This window comes from Carassius auratus, chromosome 3 (assembly GCF_003368295.1).
Source record: "Carassius auratus strain Wakin chromosome 3, ASM336829v1, whole genome shotgun sequence".
Lineage (NCBI taxonomy): Eukaryota > Metazoa > Chordata > Actinopteri > Cypriniformes > Cyprinidae > Carassius > Carassius auratus.
This window is the reverse complement of record NC_039245.1, coordinates 7,458,596-7,477,724: the sequence shown is the minus strand read 5'-3', so window position 1 is coordinate 7,477,724 and position 19,129 is coordinate 7,458,596. Positions and strand designations below refer to the sequence as shown.

The 19,129-nt window shown below is 36.3% G+C and overlaps 2 protein-coding genes across 10 annotated transcripts; both read right to left on the bottom strand.

The window, feature by feature from the left end:
* Positions 1 to 643: 643 nt before the first annotated feature.
* On the bottom strand, positions 644 to 7,391 carry pih1d1 (PIH1 domain containing 1). 2 transcript variants are annotated; one of them, XM_026206530.1, is made up of 11 exons: positions 7,068 to 7,391; positions 6,662 to 6,756; positions 5,448 to 5,505; positions 5,147 to 5,335; positions 4,832 to 4,893; positions 4,656 to 4,737; positions 4,223 to 4,319; positions 1,415 to 1,447; positions 1,119 to 1,197; positions 886 to 1,029; positions 644 to 731 (listed from the first exon to the last, which is right to left on the bottom strand). In XM_026206530.1, the coding sequence occupies exons 2-11, from the start codon at positions 6,740 to 6,742 to the stop codon at positions 696 to 698; spliced, it is 861 nt and encodes a 286-aa protein (XP_026062315.1). In that variant the 5' UTR covers positions 6,743 to 6,756; positions 7,068 to 7,391; the 3' UTR covers positions 644 to 695. The 2 variants fall into 2 exon arrangements, with proteins under 2 accessions (XP_026062315.1, XP_026062323.1); XM_026206538.1 differs by having other exon boundaries at positions 7,297 to 7,391.
* Positions 7,392 to 8,712: 1,321 nt separating this feature from the next.
* Positions 8,713 to 19,016, bottom strand: LOC113045795 (uncharacterized). Of its 8 annotated transcripts, none has more exons than XM_026206460.1 (17): positions 18,882 to 19,016; positions 18,694 to 18,785; positions 14,902 to 14,988; positions 14,584 to 14,655; positions 13,001 to 13,060; positions 12,626 to 12,739; positions 12,405 to 12,528; positions 12,137 to 12,157; positions 11,972 to 12,001; positions 11,581 to 11,628; positions 11,425 to 11,463; positions 11,145 to 11,183; positions 10,463 to 10,498; positions 10,267 to 10,355; positions 9,698 to 9,760; positions 9,521 to 9,546; positions 8,713 to 9,437 (listed from the first exon to the last, which is right to left on the bottom strand). In XM_026206460.1, the coding sequence occupies exons 3-15, from the start codon at positions 14,929 to 14,931 to the stop codon at positions 9,704 to 9,706; spliced, it is 759 nt and encodes a 252-aa protein (XP_026062245.1). In that variant the 5' UTR covers positions 14,932 to 14,988; positions 18,694 to 18,785; positions 18,882 to 19,016; the 3' UTR covers positions 8,713 to 9,437; positions 9,521 to 9,546; positions 9,698 to 9,703. The 8 variants fall into 8 exon arrangements, with proteins under 8 accessions (XP_026062245.1, XP_026062251.1, XP_026062265.1 ...); XM_026206466.1 differs by having other exon boundaries at positions 9,521 to 9,543; XM_026206480.1 differs by having other exon boundaries at positions 9,698 to 9,742.
* Positions 19,017 to 19,129: the final 113 nt, after the last annotated feature.

The following is a 19,129-nucleotide window of genomic DNA, read 5'->3' as shown; positions in this document are numbered from 1 at the left end:
TCCATAACATACACCTGCCTATACCAGATCCCCATCGCCATCATGGGCCACTCGATCCACAATGTTGGCATCAGCAAATCGCTCACAAACACATGATGCCACACATGCTGTCTGCCATCTGCCCTGTACAGTGAAAACCATGGTTACACGTGGTCTGCAGTTGTGAGGCAGGTTGGATGTACTTCCAAATTCTCTGAAACACCTTTGGAGATGGCTTACGGTAGATAAATTTACATTCAATTCATGGGCAACAGCTCTGGTGGACATTTCTGCAGTCAGCATGCCAATTTCACACTCCTTCAAATCTTGCGACATCTGTGGCATTATGCTGTGTGATAAAACTGCACATTTTAAAGTGACCTTTTATTGTAGCCAGCCTAAAGCACACCTGTACAATAATCATGCTGTCTGTTCAGCATCTTGATATGCTACACCTGTGAGGTGGATTGATTATCTCGGCAAAGGAGAAGTGCTCACTAACACAGATTTAGACAGATTTGTCAACTTTGAGTTCAGCTCATGAAAAATGGGGGCAAAAACAAAAGTGTTGCGTTTATAATTTTGTTTAGTGTATAGAAATATATTATATAACATTTATATAAGTAGTTACCGATTAAATCATATTGAGCAACACACAAATCACTTTCTGTATACTAAATGAAGTTTATTATGAAATAATAGCCTTGCAACAGTTTTTATGAAGACACTACTGGCATGGTCACTGTGAGCACCTGAAAAGAAAACAGGAAAAGACTGTATCAGGCATACTGCAAATCTGCACCAGCACAAATATAATGGGTCAAAGAGCGGTAACGGTGTACCGCTTATAAAACAAAAATGTAAATAATAAACTTTAATTGGACAAAGTATGCTATGCTTACTTACTTGTGTATTTGTGTTGAACTGGGCAGCACTGTTTTCTTGGTCAATAAGCAGGGGGAAGAAAATATCCAAGTGGAAAAGAGAAGGTCGAGCATTCAGCACTAGTCTGTCCTCTCCCAAATCCAGAACAAGAGCGCGAGCAGATATCTAGTGAGGAAGACAGTCAAGTCTAGAATCATGTACTGTGCGTTAACAAGTGCTTGAACTTAATCCAAAACCAGGCCTCCATTACTCACCACTCCAGGTAGAAGAATCTCAGCGATCAGATGCTCCGCATTTCCAGTTGGGGGCTCCACTAATAAACTGAACTCTGGACTGGAGTATGAAGCACAATGAAAACATTCATTTAAGTTACAGGTAAAGTTCTGCCTTACTATAATCAGTAATATACCACATTAAACAACAAATGAAGACAAAACTAAGTCTTTGTACTCATCCCTGGTTTGTCAAACATAAGTGAAAGCAAAACACATTTGAAAGGGAAACACTAAATTTACAAATGCATTAAAAAAAACTCTCCAAATAAACGTACCGTTTGGCTGATGAAGGAAAGGAGTCAGACTGCCTGTCCACAAAGAACAAAGTGATTAAAGGAATTCACATTATAGCTATTCAGCAGGTCAACAATCAATGGGATCAGGTGCAGAAAAGAGCAATGAGCCACAGAGACATACAATACTCCACAAGTATTGGAACAGTAAAGACAAAATTATTCTGTTTGCTGTGGAGTCAAGAAACCTGTAAATATGAATAAAAGATGAATACGAGACAAACTACAGGTGGTCACATTTTATTATTGGGTGATTCAGAACAAAGATGTTTTACCAGCTAAGAAGATCAGCACAACTCAAGTTTCATCTCCCTATCTGATGTGAGCAGAAGTATTGGAACGGTTTCCTCACATGTCTTTCTAAGTGTTCAGCTGTGTCCTGTTGCATTCATTCTTCAAATTAAAAGTAGAGAATGTGTGTTATCAGTTATATCCATTGCTTCTGCATTCTAAGTCTTGCATTTGACGATGAAACACAAACCAGGTTGAAGACAAGGAAGTCAACTCTGAAAGAAAAGCAAGAAATTTGGAGGCTTAAAGAAAAGAGGAAGTCAATTAGAACTATAGGAAAAACAGGGCATGGAGAAATTTGGTAACTGGTGTCATCAACAACCAGCGACGACCTGATCGGCTGAGAAAAACAATAGTAGTTGATGACAGACAAATCATAAAAGCTGTGAAAGTGAACCCTAAAATACATGTCTGTAAAATTACCAACAACCTCCAGAAAGCTGGGGTGATGCTCTGTCAATCTACAGTCCACAGGAGAATTTGACACAGAATTACAGAAGCTACACGGCAAGATGCAAACCTCTGATCAGGACCAAAAATACAAAGGCAAGATTCTTCACAAATGTGAGCCAGTAGAGTTTTGGAACTGAGTTGATGGACCGATGAGACAAAGATGAACTTTGATCTAAGTGTTTGGAAAGCAAAATTGTGGAGAAAAAAAGGGAACTGCAAATGATCCTACACATACAAGCTCATCTGTAAAGCTTGGTGGAGGTGGTGTCAAGGCATGGAAACGCGTGAATGGCTGTCTCTAGAACAGGACCACTTCATTTAGTGATGACTTCTAAGAGTATAAAATCATCTTGGCTACCAATACTCTAGAAAATGCCACCAAACTCATTAGAAAGCACTTCATATTGGATCAGGACAATGACCAAAAACACCATGCCAGTTCAGACAAGGACTTCATCAGGGCAAAGAAATTTAAAGTCTTGGATTGCCCAAATCAATCTCCAGATTTAAATATAAATTGAACATTAATTTCACCAGTTGAAGAGAGATGAACTCAAAGTGCTGTCCTTTTTATTTGGTAAAACGTGTATGTGTCGAAAGACACAATAATAAAATGTGACATTCTGTAGTTTTGTTGCATATTCATCTTTTAATCATATTTGCAAATGTCTTGACTCCACAGCAGAGAAAGCAATTTTGTCTTCAAGGTTCCAATACTTATGGAGGGAACTGTGTATGTTAACAGTAGGCTGCACACACTGACAACTCAATATCCATATTCAAAACATAAATCACTTTAATCTAGCTTGCACCTACAGTTGTACACAAGCAGCTCTGGGAGGATGAGGTTATGGAGGTCAGTGTTGCAACTTGCACATGCTAGATTAAAGTGATTATTACATTTTGAATTTGGTTATTTTTATTACATAAACACATCAAATCACTGAAGGAGGACTTTGTTCACCCCCCTGAGCTGCGTGAGGCACTTTTTTGTTTTTAAATGGATGGGTTTTTGGATTTTTATTTCTCCTCTTCTGGACTGATGCACTGCAAAACCTGCTGACTGCAATGATAGAGCTTGAAAAATCAAAGACAACTTTTTTTTATAATTACGACTGGATTCCTCTGAAATAAGAAAACCATATACACCTAGGATGACTTGAGGGCAAGTAATTTATGGGCTATTTTACATTTTTGGGTGAACTAACCCTTTAAGCAAAATGTATCCTTGCAATACTGATCCAGAAGTGTCACCCGATTTAATCTGTTTTCTTCATGTTGAGTTCAGAAGCACGTCACCTCATTTAACAATCAAACCACTGTTTGCATTTATTTATTTACATTATAATTATTGGAGGGTTTTTTTTTTTGTATTTTATAAATATTTGAAAACAAAATAATTATAGATTCTACAAGGCCAGACGATATTGTCAATGGCTAACGCAAATACTGATATATGATAGAGAAAAAAAGAAAGGAAAAAAACTACATAAAATTTGCTTAATTCACAAAGAAACTGAAACCTCAAATTGTTTACTCCTCTTTTAACAAAGCTGTTTGCAGAATATCACGAATTTGCCCAATTAAATCCTAAAATCACTGATAAAACATACATCTAATATAACTAAATTATGTTTATGTTCATTAAGATTTTAGTACAAATGTTTCACAGGTTTGATACACAGATGAATGAATGTAGCAAACCCCATTACATGTGCTGTAAGTTTAGCATGCATTTGATATGGTGTATGGGATAACCGCTGTATTTCTGCTTTTCCATAAGCGGCATTTGCTTTTTACAAGACAAAGTTTTTGTCAAAACTTTACCTGTAAAGTTGTTTAATTAGCTGTTTTTACGGTTTAGGATTTTACCATAGACATTGGTGTTTACATGTAGCTTGGTTCTATTTTCTGAAACAATTAAACGGCTGATTCCAATACATTAGTAAGCTTCTCATGAGTGTTATTTGTTTGAGATTTACCCCAACCCCCCCACAACCTGATTGAGCACCACCCCAAATCACCCCGAAGTAACAAAGAACTCACTTCGAGTCAATTTCCTGGATAATTGGTTTACTCTTGGTACGAATGTTTTGTTCTGCTATAGAGCCCATGAATTTCCTGTTCTTCAAAACCTTAGTATCTGGGGGGGAAAATGACATGAAAGGATCAGTGGACATGGTATGGAAGTGGCATTATCTGAACTAGACAGATACAGAGGCGGGTCAGAAATTAATGGTGGCTTTGGAAAAAATTAATTCTAATGAATTCCTGTTTTTTTTATTTTATATCTAGGGCTATTTCTATTTCATTTTTTTTTTTTTTTGTGCGTGTGTAAATACAAGTAGAAGTGCAGCTTTAAACTGTGTAAATGAAAATTAATTCCAGGCGGCAAATATTGCCCCTTAATGGAAAAGTTAATTTCTGACCCTCATGAAGAATAATGATAAGTATCAAGATGTGCTGTATTCAGTCTGACCTCTGCTCAACTCAAGGTTGTATTTGTTTTCAAGTCCCTCCAAAGACACTGCGATAAGAAACTGCTGGAACAGGCTATCATTCTGTTGGGTGAAAACATACACAAGGATAGCCATGAATGCGGTCAGATATTCCTGAGGTACTTTCACTGCATACCTTCACATACAAGACACACACCTGACATTTCTGGAAGAACTCATCGTTGATCACGACATCATACACAGTACAGCCTTGTGTGCCTGGCAAACATAAGAATATTTCCATTGCAAATCTACTTCCTTTCATTCATTTTAGCTTTAAGTGTCGGTTCTTGCCATTCACATTTAATGACACCATTTAGAACAGTTTATTTCCTTTTCATTATAGTTATTTCCTATTTGGTGACTTATGTCAACCAGATTAGACTACGCTTTGAATTGAAACAATAAATTTCAGTTTGGATTATGGAACCGATAATAAAAGGCAAATGGAGTAAATGTGAAAGTCTCTCACTGTTGTCCACTTCTGTATGTGGCTCGCCGAGACTCATGGGCACTCTGTAACTCGTCGGGTCTTCTGACTCCAGGAGATCCACGAGGGCTTGCTGGGACAGATGAGGAGGGGGCGGCACCGCCTGGGACTGACAGATATTCAGAAAGACCTTCTTTTTGTCTGACACGGAGGAGGTCTTCACACACATGCCTGACATAAAGCAGATCAATTCAAACAAGTTTCATTACATAATAAACAAAAACCACCAATGACTCCAAAATATAATGTCCTGAGAGAATTTTTTATAAAATATGAGACTAACCTGGTTGTGGACAGATGACTTTGGAGAGGGGACTTTCGCTTTGCACTTTTCCCATGGTCTGTAAGGTTGGATAAAACAAAAGTTGTTTTTGTCTTAGAATAGCTCTCCATCTGGGTTTAGTGACCAAAGGACAACAAATTTTATTTACAGTTTTAGAGATATACATTTTCATTGGTACAATCGGTAGACGACTTTATCCAAAGAGTCTTGTGAACACATACAAGTTGGGAAAGAAAAGAAAAATAATACAATTCTACATATTGTCTGAAATTTAATGCAAAAGTAGAATAGTCTGTGCTCAGGATGGAAAAGTTTAACATGTCACCTGCATAAAAATAAAGGAGATACTGAGCTCCAAAGTTAGGTAGTGTGTGATCCTTGGTCGTTTAATGTGTGATGGCCAGTCTTTCCCTATGTGACTTTTTACAAAGTCAGCAGGAGTATGATGCCTAGTGTTTTAAAATCTATTCTGTTTTTAATCAGATAATACAAACTGCAGAATCCATAACGTTTCTGGCTGAGATAGTTCACCCCTGACGATTTAACATTGTCCTTTTACAAACTGGACCACACACATCTATTGTATGACGCCAGAAAAGTATGCATAAACTGTAAATTACATAGACTACCATTCTTTTTGTTTTTTGGTGAAAATTGTTATTAGGCAGAAAGTCAAATTACTGACAAACTTAATCAGCATGCACTTTCATTCATTTCCATACAAAAAAAAAAAGTGACTGAAGGTAATGATACTCTGTGCACCTTTTTGCACAGCAATGTTGCCGTCAATGGCCAACCAGCTGAGACACCGTGCCCATGGCCGATCTAAAGTATCCAGATAGAAATCTTTTGCCAATTCTCAAAGGGAAAGTGCCCAAAAACATTGCTCAAAAAAGTTGCCCTATGTATTATCACCTTACATCTACAAATCCCTATCCTCTAACCCCACCAAATCTCTTTTTGTGTTTTGCAGTAGACAGACAGTAACACAGGTTTGTAACAAAATGTGGATGAGTAAATGATGACAGCATTTTCATTTTCGAGTGAACTATCCCTTTAAACGTGCATTTTTGATGCATATGAAACGGAACGTACTGTGCCAGTCGATATTTCTCTGGGAACTGCTTTGAAATATAGTATTACATTATTACTCACATAACACTTATATGCTGTATATAATGTTTCATCTGCGCTGTGTGTGTCGAAGCGGTTACCTGAAGCAGAAGTTGTTGATAAAGCTCTTCTTGCTGTTTCTGCTCAAGCTCAACGTCGAGGAGAGACGCGTCTGTCTCCATGACTACACACGTGGCTACAGGACAACAGGCACATTTTATAATGACACACTACACAAAATGTTAAAGTACGCAATCTGGGGTGCGATTCCCAAAACCATAGGTGCTAACTAAGTTAGCAACTTTGTTTGTTGTAATGCAATTTCCCATTGCAAACCAACTAAGTTGCTAACAGGGTAGCAACTATGGTTTTGGGAATCGCTTATCTATTTAAAGCAGGGGTGCCCAGGACCGGTGTCCTGCATAGTTTAGCTCAACCCCAGTTAAAATAAACACACCTGAACCAGCTAATCAAGCTCTTAGAGGCATAACGTTACTAGACACTTACCAGCAGGTGTGTTGAGGCAAGTTAGGGCTAAACTCTACTGGACACCGGCCCTCCAGGACCGAGTTTGGGCCCCTCTGGCTAAAGTGTCACGGAGTGCACAGACACAAACGCACTGCTAAACTGCTAACGTATGAAGATAAACTAAAAGCTCGCCGTTACACGCGCGCTTTTGAATGCAGAACACGCGGATATGAAACCAAATAGCACGTTTACATAATGATATACTCACTGAGCGACTAAGACATGCAATAAAAATACATGCAATAATCATATCAGCATGTGCTGTTTAGCTTGACGTTAGTGCAGCCTTTCCTGTAGGTGTCAAAATAAAAGTACCTTGTTTACTTTAGTTTAACTATGGTAGGTGCCTGATTTAATTAAAAAGTACACTGCTTTTTCCAGTTAAAGCAAAAACAATGTTTTAGTTTACTTATTTTTAAAAAAAAATTATATATATATATATATATATATATATATATATATATATATGTATATGTATGTATATATGTATGTATATATGTATGTATATACATATGTGTGTGTGTATATATATATATATATATATATATATATATATATATATATATATGTGTATGTATATTTAAAAATAAGTAAACTAAATACAACTTTAACTTTATACAAAGGTGATTCTCAACTATGTTATAAAAAATGTAGCAGAATGATTTGATATACTCTTCTATTCATGTAATATCCATGTAAAATATCCATAAAAATGTTTTCCACTCTGTGCAAACTATCTATATACTGTGTCTAATTTGCATATGAATATGTTCTTGGGATAACATGTAATGTAGGGATAGGCAACTCCGGTCCTGGAGGCCCACTATCCTGCAGAGTTTAGCTTCAGTCCTCATAAAAACTCACCTGCCTGTATCTATCTAGTAATCCCGAAAGCACTGATTGCCTTGTTCAGGTGTGTTTAATTAGGGTTGGAGCTAAACTCTGCAGGACAGTGGCCCTCTAGGACCGAAGTTGCCTATCCCTTATGTAATGAGACAAGAAGTGTAGTGGAAGTAAAAACTTAGCAACATTTTCATAAAGTAATAATGAATAGATCAATTTAAATAACTAGGGGAAAAAGTTTGTCCAGATAAACTTTGAGTTGTCTTCAAAAAGCCTAGCATGAAAGTTTTAAGTAGCTTTAATGTCAGAGATACAAGGATAGGACTTAAGTGCAGAATGAGTGTTAAAGTGATAGTTCACCCAAAAATGAAAATTGTGTCATCATTTACCTCGTTCCAAAGTTGCTTTCTTATGTTGAACATAAAATCTATTTTGAAGATGGCTGGTAATCAAACAGTTGGTGGTTCCCATTTACTTCCATAGCAGGAAAAAAAAAAATTCTATGGAAGTCAATGGCAACCACCAAACCATACAGCTTTGGAACGACAAGAGTTAGTAAATGAGAGAATTTTCATTTTTGGGTGAGCTATCCCTTTAATGGGTTTATTGACAAGACAAGAGATTGAAGGAGAGGAGGTGAACAGTCCAAACAATAGACGGGTACGAGGCACAATGACAGGCTTCTGAGAGAGTGGCCTCCGAGTCCAGTCCAGTCCCCAGAGGATAAAGCAGGGAGCACATACCACTTCTTGGTCATAAAAAAGACAAAGACTAAGGAAAATGTAATTAAGTTTTTATTTTTATGAGAACTTTTTAGTGCCATTTAATGAGGTCTAAGATACACATGATCATATTTCCTGTTTTATTGGGTGCACTCTGTAGCAAACGATTATCATTCTTTTACACAAAAGCACAAAGATCATTAACATAAAATTAAATACAAACTCTTTGAGTGAATATAAAAATAAATAAATTCTGCATGTCCTTTCTTAAAATCGCAAACACAGCAAAATAAACATAGTTAGATATTGCATTAAAAAAATAAAATACAAACAATGTTGCAGTGCGATCAGCTGCAAATACTTTTCTTTCCCATCATTCCTTTAAAAAACAAAAACAAAAAAACACACCTGTCTGGCACAACCATTCAAGATCTGAATGCTAAAGGGCACAGATCTTTTTTCCCAATAATTTCTGTACTGGTTGTGATATTTTTATGTGAACAAATGCTGGACAGACAGACCATTTAGTTCCATATCATTCTAGGTCAGAAACCATGAACAGAGGTACTTTATAGATGAGTGTTAACAGTCACAGAGGCACATCCACGACAAGCACAAGTAGAAACTGTAAAATACACAATCTGTGTGGACATGACTTAGTATATTAATATAACAAGTTGCATATATTAGGATGGTTGCTAGCCACAGATTCAAAGACAGCATTGTACCATGCATACAAAGTGTGGAAGCCGTGACCGATGTCTGGAGAATGACAAACAACCAACTTGAAGAAGAAAAAAAAAGAAAAAAAAATTAATATATACAGTAACTCAGTAATTAAAATGAGTGACAAAAAGATTAGCTTACCAAAGTGCTATTATGGTCATTCACTGCTAGGAAACAAAAAAGTATAATGTGATTAATCTGACATTCTCCTTATATACGCATGGCTTAATGTCCAAGACAGCTGTACTTTAATGAAAGTTTATTATTGATCCAGCTCATTTGAACCATTTCCATAAATCTACAAAAAGTTGGTGTTACCTGTTTTCAGATCACTTCATTCTGTACCCCTCCAGGTCCCTCACTCCGTAAGAAATTGTTTTTCTTTATTACAAAAAAAAAAAAAAAAAAAAAGGTCACTGATTGTATACTGAAGGCTTTGTTAAGCTTAAATCAACATTCATTAACAAAAGGTTCAAAATGTTACATTAACAAAATATTACATACTGATATAAAAGTAACTCTTATAATTAACACTTGAAATAATACCATAAATGATTGCCATGTGAGCAAATCAAGCATTTCCATTTAAATTTACATTTTTTATAAATAAACAAACAACAAAAAAAAATATATCACGCTTCCTCCAGTGAAAGTGCTTCCCTTTTTATCTTGGCAGTTTTTACTTTTAAATGGTGCTCGATCTGTTCATATTTCTCTTACGTTCAGACAAAATTGTTTCATGGAGAAAGCAGTATTATGATAGATGACTCCTATTTTAGCATGAAGCAATGGTTTGAAATTAAACCACACCCCTTCACCCAAATACAAAATAACATGCTTTAATTTATATAAATTCACAAACAAAATTAATGCTTAGATCGTTTTACCTTCCTGTATACATGAACCACCATGAGGAGTAGAACAACATTTAGCAGAAACGAGACAACCAGGAGTCCCAAACTCGCTTTAGTGGCAGCTTGGAGGGGAGAGGAGGGGAATTGGTTTATAAAGAGATCTGTAGTAAGAGTGAAAACTGGAAAGACCAAATAATTGATCAGAAAGACCCACAGATCTCACACTTACCCCACAGATGCCGATTGTCATCTTTTAATGCTTGAACTGTAATAAAAGGGAAAACCATATAAAAACATGATATACAAGCCAGTGTCTAAAAGATTAATATAATCACTCAAAATAAAATATTTTTTTAAAGTATGATGACTATGATAAGAAAAAAAATCTATTAGATTCCATTTCACAAAACTATTAGTAATTATTGCAATATGCAAAATTATTAGTAATAGTAAATGGCTGTATTAGTAAAATTAGTTATTAGTGACCATGCACAAGCTGTGGTGACTTCATTAGTTGCATCTATGCACCTGCTATTTTTAATCTGCCAATTATAAGCAAGTCACAACGTACAAGTTTGTATACATGGACTAAATATTGACGAATAAATGGTGAGTTTAATAATGCAATGAGTGTTTCAAAAACAGGTGAGAATTGTGCAAATAGCAACAACCAAAACAAGCAGATGGCACCATTTCTATAGAAGTTATGAGGCCATGTAAAAGAGAGGGTCAGATGGGTTCAAGCTAATGGGAAGATAACTGAAATAGACACTGCACTAGAGCTGAACCTTTCTTAATGCATAATGTTTCGGCTGGCCACTGAAAGAGACCACTGTGTGTGTGTGTGTGTGTGCTGAAGGCATTATGCTGCTCATTACAGATGAAGCTGCTCTCACAAGAGACAAACTTACTGATGGTTTCTGTACGGGCCGATGAAACTGCGGTCATATCTACAAAATATTGCATACTCATTAAAAAAAACAAAAACAAAAAAAACTGTTAAATAAGCCCATAAAAGACTAATCTTACCATATAATCAAAAATAAAGGATATTTCCAGTTAAATTTAAGTTGGCTTCTTTAAATATCAAATTTGTACAACACTTTCTACACAACTGGGATTAAATGCTCCGTGTATTAGAAGCAAATACTCTGTATATACTTCATTTGAGAAGATTGATGTGATCCTTACTTTCAGTAGCAGTGATGTTTGGGCTGACCGTTGTTAAAGCTGTTGTGATTAGAAAATGTGGTTTTATGTCAAAACTCAGATTCACTTGGCAGACAAACTATCGGTCCTGTAATCAGTGTTGATGTGAATATGAAATACAAAACTGAATTTGCTTACTTTCGTTATCTGTGGTGATTAAACTGACCGTTGTTAAAAATGCTGAGCCTATGTGATCAATTAGAAAAGAAATTATATTAGACTTCTCTTCAAAAGACCAATACAGCTATAATACCACACATGTGCTCCGAAAGCCCCCCCCCCCCCACATTATCTTCAAGTTCGCATCTGTTACAGCAAAACTAGAGAGACTTGGCTTGTTGTCACCATTTAATGATTGTCTGTTTAGTAGTGGATGTTTAGGCCATGTACTTTCAAATAGTAAGATCTGACATTCAATTTTGATTTAAATAATTTTAGATTTGAATGTACATGAACTAATGATCGGTTTTTAATTTGAATGGTTAATTAAAATGTGTGTGTTTGAGATGTGAAATAAGAAACGGCTTACTGTATTCGGTGGTTGGGTTGATGGTTGTACCTGTGTAATTACAAAACAGATTCATTCAAAAATGATTTCTGTAGTACAACACTCAGATTAACAAACACTGTGTGCTTAGAGAGCTAAAGAAATCCGTTTCATGGACTAAAAGGGAGATAATGTCAAATAACTTACTTTTTGATGGACATTTCAGGTCTAAGTAGAGAAAAGAGAAAGTGAGCAAAGTGTGCATTTTCAAACATGTATAATTCATAACATTCAACATACAGTAGCACTCCATGTAAATTTGCTTGTTTATTAAATATTCTGTCTCAATTAAATGTGTTCATCTACAGACTGTTGCCTTGCCAGAGATTTATGGTGGCCAATGTTCAGATTATGAATAAATTAAGGATGGGCAAGACTAAAGAAAAAGCATAAATGACAGGTTTAATGTGCATACCTGATACTGATCCACCACAAGATTTTTTGTACATTTCTCCAAAAGTACTCGTGTTAATGCGGCGTACTGTGTACTCCTCTGTGCAGGTGAGATTAGTACAAAGTGTCTCAAAATTGTGGTCTAGCTGTAGAGAGAAATAGGGAAACCATGCCGTCAGAACTGATTCGATTTGATATTTGAAACAGAATGACAGAACATGATCGAGTAAGCAGTATACTCACATTATGCAACATTATACGGAACGTTTCTAGCACTCTCAAAATGTTCTTGTTCTTTAGTTTGTTATTACTCCATATTGAACATAAGGAGTTTACTATAGATAGAAGCTCGCGTTCCTGGGAAAACAGTCAGAAAAATATTGTAAATATAACTTTTTAAACTAAAATTCATACCAGCATAGACTGACAGGAAAATGCAGTTTTGTAGCACAAGTTAATAAATTATGTTTTAATTATGTGTACAACACATTTGAGATCACAAGAAACTTTATCTCAAGAAGCCAATACTGCTTATAATATCCAACTACTACTACTAATATAAAGGGTAAATTAAAGTTAATGAGTAAATAAAAGTCATCTTATGTTATTTGCTCATACCTTCGTTTCAGGTGAGAACTCCTTAACCTCAAACATGTGCTCTTCCAACAACAGGTCGTCCTATGCAGATTCAAACAAGATACAGCATATACATGTTTAAGGACTCATGTACAGTCAGTACATAGTCATAAAATAAACTATCACTTTATTTTACAGTCTTATTCCGCATGAACATACTACATATTTACTAAGTAATTACAATAACGAGGTACTAACCTCAAACCTACCCCTTAACCTATCTAACCAGAACATCATGCTGGTTAATTTTTACAATGATGATTGTAGACTATCCTAATTATTAAATATTGTTTTGAGGGTAAAGCATAATAAAGTTCTATTAGTTAACATTAGTAAATGCATTAACTAACATTAATACAATGGTTACAGTATTTATTAATCTGTTAAAAAGTTAATTAATAAAAATATAACTGTTCATTGTTAATTCATGATAGCTCGGGTCCTTTAAATAATATTCATGACTGCATTTGAATTGAATAATGTAGAAGTAAATGTTAACCTGGATTAATAAATGCTCTAGGGGTAAAACCCTCTCCCCGCCATGAGGAAAGTCCATAACTTGTCCAACATTAAACACTTTGTTTTTGTTTTTGTAATTGTTCGTTTGCATTACTATGTTTTCTTGCAGAACATTGGCAGGCTCATATACTATTTTTTTTTTTGCACAGTTATAATATAATATACTAATAAGATCAGCTAAGAAGATCATAGGTGCCTCTCTCCCCTCCCTCCAGGACATTTATAACACACGTCTCACCCGCAAATCCCTCTATATTGCGGGTGACCCACCCACCCGAAACACAGCTTCTTCAGTCTGCTGCCATCAGGGAGAACCAATAGACTGAAAGACCCCTTCATCCACCAGGATGTTAGGAAGCTGAACTCAGTCCCAACCTAGCACCCCCCCCCCATCTCTTTTGTCCCATGCACCACTGAAATTCTGCCCCCCCCCCCCACACAGGACCTTTCTACCCCCCCACCCAAATGCACACACTAACCTGCACCAGTCACTATGTGCAGCATTAGACTGCTTACGGTGTCCTTATTTGTACATTGCATAGGTTGTATTTTATATATTCATAAACTGTATGTATCCGTTTTATGTATACTGTTAGTGTATAGTGTTGAATTTAGTCCCAGCAGAATAATGGCTACTGTACTTTATTGAATTAAAAATGTTCCACAAAGTCAGAAAATTAAATGCCAATTATTTTGATGTTTTGATAAAGTCAGTTATTCATTATTATTTTTAACCGAGCCACTTTTAGACTATTTTTATAATTAACAGAAAAGTCAAATACATTTTATTACACCTACTGTAGTTGTAAAAGTGTAAGAATGGCTACATATTGGGAGATGTTAGCTGCATGTTATGTGCATACATGATTTAACACTATGACCGTAACCTCTTTTTAGAAAACACTAGAATTTTGCACATTATTGCAGAATGCTTTCCCCAAGTTAAAAACTTGCATGATGTGCATGATGAAAGGCAACAAGCTCCAGATTCACTTGGGATTGATATGGGCAGGAAGTCACAAATAAAAATTGAAGGATAGACTCACCAGATGACTCTTAATGTCATTTTGCATACACCCGGATTGGACATCATGAATATACGTGATGAAAGAAAATGCCTATGAAAGAAATGCCAGAAATCAAGTCCCACCTCTGGACGACTGTCATGTAAAATATTTCACTTATGTATACTGTTAGTGTATCTTATGGAAACACTGTTGTATTCATTATACAATTTACTGTACATAGGCCATCTTTAACATGCAGTAAAAAATAAACTGCAGCCACACAACACCTCACTGAAAGGTTTCAACATTTTCTTCTAAGGGCTTCCACTAATACATTAGCAAAGAGTGAGAACTCACAGTAATCAACGTCCAGACTTTCCCACACATTCTAGTGATTTGTTAACCATCACAGTTCAGCTCCATAAGCCACGATGCTTTGCCTTGCTGGATGCAACATAGGAAAGATAGCAGAGATGAAAGAGAAAGTATTTAAGACAAGACAACACCCTTGAGAATCTACAATTGACAATTAGCTCATTCTGTAATGGACTCCAAAAAAAAAAAAAAAAAAAAATCTGTCTAATCTGTCTGCTTCATCCAGACAAATGGATGGTTTCTACTATGTCATCCTGGTTAATGGATCCACCTAAATAAATGTGAAGCACACCGGAAACTGAGACCAGCTAGCGGCCCCTAGACTCTATAGATCAACTACGGTAAATGTTCACCAGGGCATGCAGAACTATAGCAGTGAAAGTAAATGTCAATTGTATTAAGAATACTGTAATATCGGTAACACCACAGCATGTCCAGCAGAGGGAACAGCAAGCACAAGGCCTTCCACAACATCCTCCTGATTTAAGGACTCAATGATTTCACCTGTGCCTGCATGTTTGTATCTACTCAGTCTTGAAGTTCTTCTATCTAGGAAAATTTTGGAGAATGCATGTTTTCTTAGGACACATGTCTCAATTATTTAGAAAGAATGGTTCCCAAATATGCAGGTCAAATTGATCTGGGTAAAAGTCCATGTTTTTGTCCAAGTCCAAGTCACTACTGTGGATCTGTACCTTTCTCAGCCCAGCTTTTGATTCTGGATTTATTGCGCTTATTTAAGAAGGATTTTTTATTAAGATGGTTTTCGTCAAATCCTGTTTTTTTGTAATTTTCTGCTAATTTCCATAGTGGGGGCCGCTCGTATGTCTTAACACACAAGAGACACACAGTACCAGCAAAGATTGAAAATCTATATAAATATTTTTAAAGATAATTATGATCCGTATGGACAAATGCATGCGCGTGTTTATTTGTGTGACAAAATCCAAAATATACTTCAAAGTATACAAAGTAAAACAGTAATTTCACTAAAGCAGAGATTCCGGTCAGACTGATCGGTCACAAAGTTTAACATGGCATCTTATGCTTTGGTGCCACTGGAACATGCTTTTGGAAGCTGTGGCACAATAACATTTAGTTTCACTGGAATCTTTACTGGATTGTGAGGCATTTTAAGTGGCACATGGCACAATCAGGCGAGTTGTTTGTTATATTATTAAATCTAAAAAGTGGTGCTGTGGTCAGAATCGGTTACTCATTTGTTAATTCATTTACGAAGCCTTATATGGTGCGTTGCAGTTGAGTTAGTTGAAGAGAGTGTTTGGGAAGAGTAGAAAGAAGACAATGGGCTAGAGGGGATGGGATGATTGTCAGGTTAATCAATGCATCTATAATTGATGGCTCAGAGAGACTCCGGGTGGGCGTACAGTCTCAATCATATATTTAGGCCAGACAATACAACCCGAAAGAAAAACAATGTGGGATAGCTGAAAGGATGAGAAAGGGAGGGAAGGGTGGGTTCGACAGAGAGAGACAAACAGTACGGTATGAGGTGGCCCGATATAAGGTGGCTTGGGAAGTCAGGTGATCGTTTGGGACGTGGCCCTGCTCCCAAATGTCAACTAACCAATTATCTCCCTCTATAAGATCACATTAAATACTTTAACTTTATTTTATAATTATATACATGTGTTGGTGCTTGCATTGGGGTGTCACTGCCATTCATGCAATAAATGTTGTTTTGGTTTGTTATGCTTAGTTTAGTCTCTAAACTCTCGGGAGCGCTTCAGTCATTTTTTTAATGGCAAAATATTTACTTTAATCAGAAGGTTTCGAAACATAGTAAATATTTAGCGGAAACAAAACAAAGTCTCATTGAAAGTTTGAAAGCAGAACACAACTTTTAAAGAATTACGGCTTTGATATTAACACAATGTTTCAATAAAATAAAATAAAAATTATACTTAATACAGAATTTGAAATTGCATTTGTCTAAACAATTAACTTAAACTTTAGGCACTTCGAATACAATTTTGATTTTTTTTTTTCACTTAATGCGCAAAGTGTCTTCTCTACAAAGAGACAAAACTTCAGTCTGCACTTCAAAGAAATCAAGATTTGCAGCAGTTTAAGTTTGAAGTGTAATTTTCAGGTCTATGCTCAAAAGTGGTTAACAGGATATATATGGATTAAAACTACTGTATTCCTATTATTTAGTACCATAAAATCCCCTAAAAATACAAAATATTAAGTTAAAAACATCATACCTAAACCTAGTACACTTAAATTTTGCACATAATATACATGTACATACATAACTGCATTTTGTAATATACCTGCCTACAATTGTCAATTTGTATATTGTCATTCACTATCTACTTCTTTGTATTTTTTATTATTTTATTATGTGTTTTATGTTCTGTCGCTGTCATTCTGTTGTACTGCGGAGCTTCTGTCACGAAAACAAATTCCTCGTATTTGTAAACATACCTGGCAATAAAGCTCATTCTGATTCTGATTCTAGTATATTCACTGAGAGAAAAAAAAAAAAACATTATAACTGCCATACTGGTGAAAAAAAAAAGTGCCAACAAGAATATACATCAACATGTGTACATTATTGTTAGGGCTACAACAAGTATTTGGAAATCAGTCAGGTCTGGGGTGGGGTGTCAAAAAATGTCCTTTAATTCTACCTACACCATCATAGATGCTATGTTTTGTCTTATGTAGGATTGTTCATTGGTTCCCTTTGATTAGTCTCCCCAGGGGTCTCATTATCTTGTCTAGCTTTTTAGCCAGCTGTGTTTCCCTTAGCTTTTCTTTTATTCTTTGTCAGTAGTTGAATGTGATGGTGCCTGCACACACACACAGACACACACACACAGATAATGATGCAACACCCTGCACCCAGATCCATGTCCCGTCTGCTTCACTTCCACACATTATACACTTAAACACAGACAGATAGCCTATGTGAAAGATCGAAATTATGACCATTTACAAACTAGTTGCCCCTATTAAGGCCTGACAGACTACATGACATTAGTACTGTATACATTATTAATACAACAGAAGATGTGTTCCTTACTGAAGAGAGAGTAGTTACACGACCCTCCTTGTTGTTCACAAGCACACAGATAAGCACACATAAAATGCCATACTGTAGCCTGTTTTATAGACAGTGTGGGTGTTATCTGTCAGTTAAACTCTCTCTATCTCCGTTCTCACACAAAAGGACCCTGTACGATCTACAGATATAGCGTCTCTACGTGCAGACACTCAGAAGAGGAACTTTACACGGGTGATTTCAGTTCAGAGAAATTAATAAGAAAACTGTCAACTGTCATTTCGTTAAGTTAAATGGCATTTAAAAGTTAAATATCTGAAATACACATTTAGTTTACAAAAAAAAAAAATCGCTTAACAGTCCCCATGCGATACTTTGATCAAGCGTAGAAGGAATGCCTACTGCCTAAACAGGACAGGACTGAACTCTCGCGTCATGCAGAAATCCAGCATATTCTCTGTTTAACACGTCACCATGGACCTCGCACTAAAATCTGGGAACAACTTCCCACGGAACCATGCCACTTTAAAACACACGTCGCCAACAGAGGACATACCATTTGGGAATAGTAATGTAACGGACTACCAAAAATGGCTATTTAATACATTTTATATTAATATTTAAAAACTGACTAAAATTAAGTACTTTTGATTTTATTTGTGATATTTAATAATTAAATTCCAGTGGAGATTCTAGTTTGAAAACCACACATCTCACAGCACGCGCTCAGACGCACGCCTTACCTTTGAGTCGCCTCGTCTTGGTCTGCAACATACTTTCGCTTTGCAACTACAAGCAACGAGCCCCCTTGTGTTGCTGTCAGTTTAAAATCCCCCTAAGATACCAGACAGGAAGCACGAGAAAGTGACCAAGTGTTATCTCGCAATGGTAAATCAGAGCAAACAACGTTATCGTGTAAGCGTGGGCTTACCGTACGAAGTGTAGCGCGGATTAGAAACGAACATGGTTATAAGGTTCTGCCGTTAGACCTTTACTCGGTGCAGTGGTTTATAAACTTGAAAGAAGTCCCCACCCTTACATTGCTACTATAACCAATGAAACTGAGGGTGTTTCACTTAAGCAATTAGGCCCGCCCGATCGAACAGCGATACTGTGAATACCTGGAAGTATGTATTGTATTTGAAAAGTAACCACGAACGTACTTGTAAATATTTCACA